The sequence below is a fragment of the Salvia hispanica genome, chromosome 2 (genome assembly GCF_023119035.1).
Source record: "Salvia hispanica cultivar TCC Black 2014 chromosome 2, UniMelb_Shisp_WGS_1.0, whole genome shotgun sequence".
Taxonomy (NCBI): domain Eukaryota; kingdom Viridiplantae; phylum Streptophyta; class Magnoliopsida; order Lamiales; family Lamiaceae; genus Salvia; species Salvia hispanica.
The window spans coordinates 4,236,704-4,243,986 of record NC_062966.1 but is presented as its reverse complement, the minus strand read 5'-3'; the positions used below and the strand labels follow the sequence as shown (position 1 = coordinate 4,243,986).

Sequence of the window (7,283 nt, the reverse complement as noted above, 5' to 3'; positions counted from 1 at the left end):
ACGAAAGTGTGGCCACACTTTTCGCCCACGAGACCGGCCGACTAGCAAGGACGGCTCGCGATCCCATAGTGTACACAGCCTGGTAGGGCTTGCGGCCCATACTCAGACCCGAATTCGTATAAGCATATCCAACAATCACATTTAAACAAACATAGGCATGGCATAACAGTTAAACCACCCTTATAACACCAAACAACATTTGATAAAATAAAAGAGAGATATTAGAGTAAAGTCCACCTCGATTGCTTAGTTTTCAAGTAGTTTCGCTTTTCCGTTTTCCGGCTTCGCAACCAAAGTTTCACCTTTTAATCACATAGGCACATATCACAAATTAGGTTCGATACTACTCTTACTCATGCATGTCTCATTACTTTTCCCTCTTCCCAACGATTTATCTTATCATTACTAATTAACCAAGATCATGTTTATCACACAAGATTATTTAACCAACCAACACATGCTACACAACACAATAACACACACACACACGTGGCACACACATACACACGCCACACACACACACGCCACACATATGTATACACATTCCCACGTCCCGTTTTATCCCTCTTTCACTCAACCAAGATGCATGAGGGTTCAAGAAGACCGATTAATCGGTTAGAAGAAGAAAAAGAAGAAGTAGAAGAAGAATAAGAAGGACTCATAAACAAAATACCTTTTTAGCGAAAAACAATCGGTAGAAAACAAGTATTAGCCTTGATTCTTCAAAGTTCTTGGATTAAACTTCAATTTCTTCTCAAAGGATGAAGGATTAATGGAGTAAAGTAGAAGAAAAATTGAGAGAGTGTGTGGGAGGGTGGGGGCCGAAAATTATGGGGGCTAGGGTTGATGTTTCTCTTATTTATAGTGCTCAACAAGATCTTTAGGTAATTAGAATAGAATATTTGGTAAGATCTCCTTCTCCACAATTAAATAAAATAAATAAATATTGTGAAGTAGGGAAGAAGAATTAACAAAAATAGATTAGGGTACTAGGCATGAGATTTTCGAAATTATGGCCTTCCAAAAAGCCAAGATTTTGTTTTGGTATTTTTCCATATAGAATAAAATATCATGGAGCAAAATAAAAATAAGGAAAATCCTCCATGAAGCAAGGTAAGGGGCGGTTTCTATGCCTTTTAAATAAGGCATGGATTTTTGAATATTGACTAAAATAAAGTAAGGCAAGATCTCTTGAAGTATGGAAAGATTTGGTAGAATATTTAAATTCTAGGTATGGAAGGAAATCAAGTAAGGAGTCAAATAAAATAAAATAATTCTTTCCTTCCCAAGTAGAGTGATTTTCGAAAATCACTAGAAAATAAGGGGGCTCGATTTTTTCCATTTTTAAACAAGGAAATAATTGGCTCTTGGAATTTAATTTGGATAAATATCCCAATGATTAAATTTCAAGGGGTCTAGGGTTCGAAAATTTCAAGAATTAGGGTGACAAGTATTTATGGAAATTTTCTCTAATATTCTCACTCACCCTTAGATAATTAATTTACCACATAATCTCACAAATAAGTAAATCACATGCCACATCATTAAATCAATAAGTTTGACTTTTCAAACTTTCAACACAAACCCTAAACTCAAATCGACCATAACATCTCATGAAATAAATGCATTCTCGATTCCACGTCATCAACAATTAATTCTAGGGCTCTAAAATTAGGGTTCTAAAATCCGGGATGTTACAATAGTACTCCCGTCCCATTCAAGATGACCACCTTTCCTATTTTGTTTGTCCAATCAAGATGACCACTTTCCAATTTTAGAAATGATGACCCCTTTTAAGAAAGCATCGCAATCCTGGAATGATTGCTTAATTATAACATTTTCCTGCAAATACATCTGTGCTAATATTGTTTATCCCTTAAAATTAATATTATCTTCAATTATTTGAATCTAATCATGTGCACGTTCACCTTGATCACTTTTTATTTCCCCCCTGTTTTCTTTTATTAATGATGGTCCAGTTCACACGTTCAGACCGTGTTTTCCAACGTGGATGTTGGAAATACGGTGTAACCAAGCTAATCATTTTTCTTAAACTGTACACTTGTATTATGGGGTTATTTAATAATCGTAATAGCTGTACATTTACTAGCAGTTGGATCGTTTCTCATTTAATTTTCAACCTATAGCGCCCCAAGAATTTATAATTTTCAATCAAGTGGGCAAAATTTTTATGACTAATTGAACAATAATCACGGGTGAGTATATGTAATTTAACAATATATAGTAACCTTTAGTCACGTGTCCCGCTTTGATTTAGCACAAGTTTTAAAAAATATAAAAAAAAATGAGTTAAGAAAATTAATAGTATATAGGTCTACTTTTATATATTCCATCCGTCACAAGATAAATGACTCAAATTCTTTTTAGAAAATGTCCCAAAAGAAGTGACCCATTTTCTTTTTTGGTATTCTCCCTTTTACTTTTTCTCTCTACTTTAGAGCATCCACAATAGAAATAGGTCAGCCATAGGCCAGCCACTCTCTCTCCCTGCCACGTCATCAGCACTAAAAATTCACCTGTCACATCAGCATAGGCCAGCCGCAATAAAAATAATTCAAAAACAACTACATTTACGGAATTAAATTTACGATTAAATTGCGGAATTAAATTTACGAGACATATACGGGAAAATTCATTCATTTCATTAAAAAAAAGGTACATAGATAAAAAAAAATACATGATTTTTTTTTAAAAAAAGGGCTTCCACACAAGAGCCCTGCCACTCTTTACTCATCGTCGTCGCCCACGCCATCCTCACCGCCGCCACCCGGGGTATCTGAGCCCGCGTCTGAACCCCCTACCAGTGCCCTCGAGGCATCCAAATCCACCCGCATGTTCTCGAGCATCGAGTAGAGGAACCTCTTCTCCGTGGGGTCGGTTGCGGCCTTCCACTCTTGGAAGACGCGAACATCCGTTCCTCCGTTTTTGCACGCGAAAATAAGGTGTACGCGCGTGGGGGGGCGGGTGCCGAGATGACCTCCTGAGGCGTTAGGGGGGTTCCTCCCCTCGCTGCCCGTTGCGCCCGCTTTTGGCCAACCGGGCGAGGGCGACGAGTAGAGGATGGAGGGGACGGAAACGCCTCAGCATCCGGGGGGAGGTCGTGGGATCCGCCGCTGCTGCCGCCGTAGTCGCCGGAATAGTTCAACCTCTCGCTTCTTCGGCCACCCAAAGATCGCACCCCGCCCGGAACTTCTTAGAGTCCTTCAGCAACACATAGCATTCCCGAAGAGGAACTCCTTATACTTCCCCGGCAAGGGGAACTGACTCTCCGCTATCCTCCGGGCGTCCTCCTCATTCTTCCCACTAGTCACCGGGCGGAGGGCGTTGGCGCACAACCCCGAAAATCGGCCGACCGCGGCCCCGATCCGTTCTCACCCTTCCGGCACTCCTCCCCGCTGTAGTCCTTCCCATGCGGGCGCTTCCTCCCGTAGGCCGCTCTAATCTTTGCCCACATCTCGACGACCCGCCGGTTGTTCGCAACCAGCGGATCGTCGCAAACCGACAACCACCCCTTGGCCATGCCGGCGTACTCATCCTCCGTCCACTTTCTCCGTGTGGGGGTGTCGTCAACACCGGGCTGCGAGGACTCGCCGACCACTTTGCCCTTCCCCTTGGCCTTCTTCTTCTTCGGCGCGGCCCGGCCCGCTGGAATGGGAGTGTCCGACTCCCCGAGATCGATCCCTATCTCATGCAATGACGTCTCCACTGGGGTCGACGTGTGAGACGAAGCCGTCAAAAAATCAAGAGAGGGACGATAGACCGTGTCCCCCCCCCCGGTGGCCCCTGCATCCCGGGATGCATACCGTGCTGCATCCCTCCCCGCCACATCATCCCCATCATCTCGCTGCGCATCTAGGGCATACCTCCCCACTCCGGCGCTGACCGCCCGCCGCTCGCCCTGCACCCCGCCCGGCATCCCCCACGGCATCCCCCCCCCTATTTCCCCCATCGCATCCCCCGGCGTTCCAGCCATCATCCCCATCAACGGCTGTTGCCAAGGGACGTTAAAACCTGGGCCCATCTACCCGCCCATCTAGCCCCATCCAGATCCCACGGGTACCGTGGGAGAATGAGAGTCGCTCGTCGTCGGACTGGACTCGTTGTTGTTGTCCATCGCTCGATGTTGCTCTTGTACATAAATTTATTCACTTTCCACTTTACTAACAAACCCCATTTTCTTAAATCCCGGGCCAAAAAATTTGTGGTCACTTATCTTGGGACGGAGGGAGTATTAGTTTTATAATATAATGTGAGGAGGAAATGAGTTAGTGGAATGTACGGTCCATTACCAAAAATAGTAAAAGTGGAGTGAGAAAATTAATAAGGAACATACCAAAATAAAAAACACTGGGACCATAATAGGGGTCTGAGGAAGTATTTGATTACATATATGATTTTAAGAAATTATATCCCCCGAACATGTACTCCCTTTATCTCTCTGTAGTAGAAACGTTACTTTCAGACACTGGATTTAAGAAATTGTTTTAAATGAGTTAAACAAAAAGGGGAGTAAAGTGGAAGGCAAAAAGGTAAAAAGATGAAGAGAGAGTAAATTAAGTGAGAGTAAAGTAATTTCTGCCAAATATAAATAATTCGATTACAGTTAGACAATCGAAAAAAGAATATGACTCGGCTACATAGGAACGGAGGGAGTAGCATTCAACTAATTCTTGTACTACATAGGAACAGAGGGAGTAGCATTCAACTAATTCTTGTGTATCCACCGGTATATACACCCACATGTCTAGTTACATGTATTCCTTTTAACTATTTTTATAAGGCAAAAGAAAGTCATTTTATTTGCAAGAAATTATCATTAGTCAAGAGTGACGTAAGAACGATTACGTGAACATTGTATAAAAAATGAATCAATGAATAAGATTATCAAAGAATTCTTTGTACAACAAAAGCAAGGCAAAAAATCTCAATCACCATCTGTGTAAATCATAACTATACAGTATAATAAAAATCAAATTCCAAACTGTAAATATTGTTTCTAAAATGTTTAATAGGCTACTGTGTAAGTACATTAAGCAATGACACCCTAGTGTTGATGAAGCTCCGAAACGCCCTCTCTCCACATTCTTCAATCTCCAAAATCCGATCTTCCATTTCATGCATTTTCTTGGACGCAATCTTCACCTCTTCCTCCCCTTTCCTCCTCAAATTTCCCAAATCCAATTCTTGGAATTCGCAAATCCCCCCCTCAACTTTCGCGTGTTTTATTTTCTTCCCAAAATTCAGCCCCATGCACGAAGGCAGCTTCCGAAACGCCCCCGAGTTCGAAATCGCGCCAAAAACTGCATTCGACACCGTCACCGTCACCTCCACCACGTCATTGATCACAGCCATGAGCTCCGCCTCCTCGCCGTAGGGCGCCGATTTCCGGACGGAAGCCAAGGTGAAGGATAGCTTTGCACTAAAAAAAAACTTATATTTTAGAACATAAAAATTTAGACTCAATTATTAAAACTTTAGAAATAATAACAATTTAGTACGCTAAAAAAACATTCCTAAATTAAAGATAAATTAACTTAATCTTTTATTTTTGTAGGATACTTCTACAATAAGGATATTTTTTTAAGCATAGGTGATATATTTAAAAACACAAATTAACGTACTTAATCATATTAAAAAATTTCCTTACAGTTTTTTTTGTTGTAGTGTTCCGATCTCCTTGGCGACTTTGCTGAGATTCCTGGAGTAGATGGCGAGGGCGGCGGTGTCCTTCCTGCGGACGGCGATCTGGGCGGCCGAGTGGTCCGCCTTGAGGCGGAGGAGAAGCGTCTGGAAGGTTCCGTGGACGTCGACAAAGCGGAGGAAGTCTTCTAGAAGGTTGGAGTATAATTCGGTGCTGCCGCGGAGGGAGTCGCGCGTCTGGGGGAGGTGGAGAAGGTCGTCGAGGGAGTCATGGAGGGATTTGAGGCGGCGGAGGCCGTCGCAGAGCCAGACGGAGGTGGGGGCGTGGGTGTGGGCGGGCCAGAAGTGGTGGAGATCGGAGATGTGGTGTTGGAGGTTCGAAATGATCGGGTGAGAGCGGGCGCACGGGAGACTGGTGGATCTGATGTGGAGGGATTTTTTGGGTTTGGGTGGGTTTTGGGAGGGTGGGTTGGGGAAGGAGAGAGAGCGGCGGAAACTGGTCACCATTTTAGGTGCCATTTGTTTTATGTTTATGCTTATGTTTGTGAGAAAATGGAGATGAGTTTTGAGGAGTATTTATAGAGAGAGGGCGCGCACGGGTGTTGTGTTGGGATATGTATATACAGCTGTTGAGGGAAAGTAGTCATGTGGAGTGGAGGTGGATATATGCTGTCTAGTTATGGTGGAGCTCTAGACATCACGTGTGCCTCATTAATTCTACTGCTGCTCACACGTGTAAGCCAAATTAGGTATCCGCGGATACTCGATCCGAAATTTTGGATATCCGATCCCAAAGTTTCGGCAATCATTTACTCCCAACGTCCTATAATAAATGGCATATTAGGAGGATGACATAAATTTAAAAGTTAGGTGGAAAGAGAAAATAATATATTTATTTAATGTAAGAGAGAGTTTTTTTTTCAAAATAAGAAATGTGACATATTTTGTGGTACAAACAAAAAAAGAAAAGTGCGACATGTATTATGGGTAGAGGGAGTACCTAATATAAGATCCGAATCTGATTTCGAGTACCCTGAACCCCGAGTTAGGTATCTAGTCCCGATTTTAATTTCGATTTTGATTTTAGAGAAGCTCAAATAAACTGATCGACACATTAACATTAACAATAATAGGCAATAATCTGACTGATTAACATTAACAATAATCCAACAAAAAGCAATACAAAATTAAAGCTTTACCTTCATTGCTGAACGAGTCGACGGAGGTAGAGGGCGGCGGCACTGGGAGCTGAGACGGCGCCGCGGTAGAGGGAGGTGCAGGTGAGAGAGCAGGAGAGGGAAGGGAGTTTAAGAATAATGTGTTAAGTGGTTGACGGCTACCCCCACCCAGTTAATGGTGTTAATCTAATTTCCCTTTTTGAGAAGGGTATATTTCTCTTTTCTTTTTTAGAAGGTAAATAGATGATATACATTTTATATATATCTTTCCTCCTTAGAGATGCTTTTAGAGATTTTTGTGCCGGATGAGGGTATTTGTCTCGACTTTGATATCCACACCCAAGTGGTTGATGGCTACCCCCACCCGATTAATGGTGTTTATCTAATTTCTCTTTATCTTACTTCCTAGTTCCATAGATTGTTACTCCCTCGTCCCCCAATAAT

General features: G+C 42.5%; 1 protein-coding gene across 1 annotated transcript; it reads right to left on the bottom strand.

Annotated features, from left to right (window-relative positions):
• Positions 1-4,932: 4,932 nt before the first annotated feature.
• Positions 4,933-6,168, bottom strand: LOC125206149. Its single transcript, XM_048105442.1, has 2 exons — positions 5,669-6,168; positions 4,933-5,440 (listed from the first exon to the last, which is right to left on the bottom strand). The coding sequence occupies exons 1-2, from the start codon at positions 6,166-6,168 to the stop codon at positions 5,035-5,037; spliced, it is 906 nt and encodes a 301-aa protein (XP_047961399.1). The 3' UTR covers positions 4,933-5,034.
• Positions 6,169-7,283: the final 1,115 nt, after the last annotated feature.

Bases quoted from the DNA above. Each gene is read 5' to 3' on its own strand.
- LOC125206149 (XM_048105442.1), bottom strand. From the start codon at position 6,168: ATGGTGACCAGTTTCCGCCGCTCTCTCTCCTTCCCCAACCCACCCTCC. The intron at 5,441-5,668 runs GTAAGGAAATTT...GTTTTTTTTTAG, and splicing joins ACACTACAACAAAAAAAACT to TGCAAAGCTATCCTTCACCT.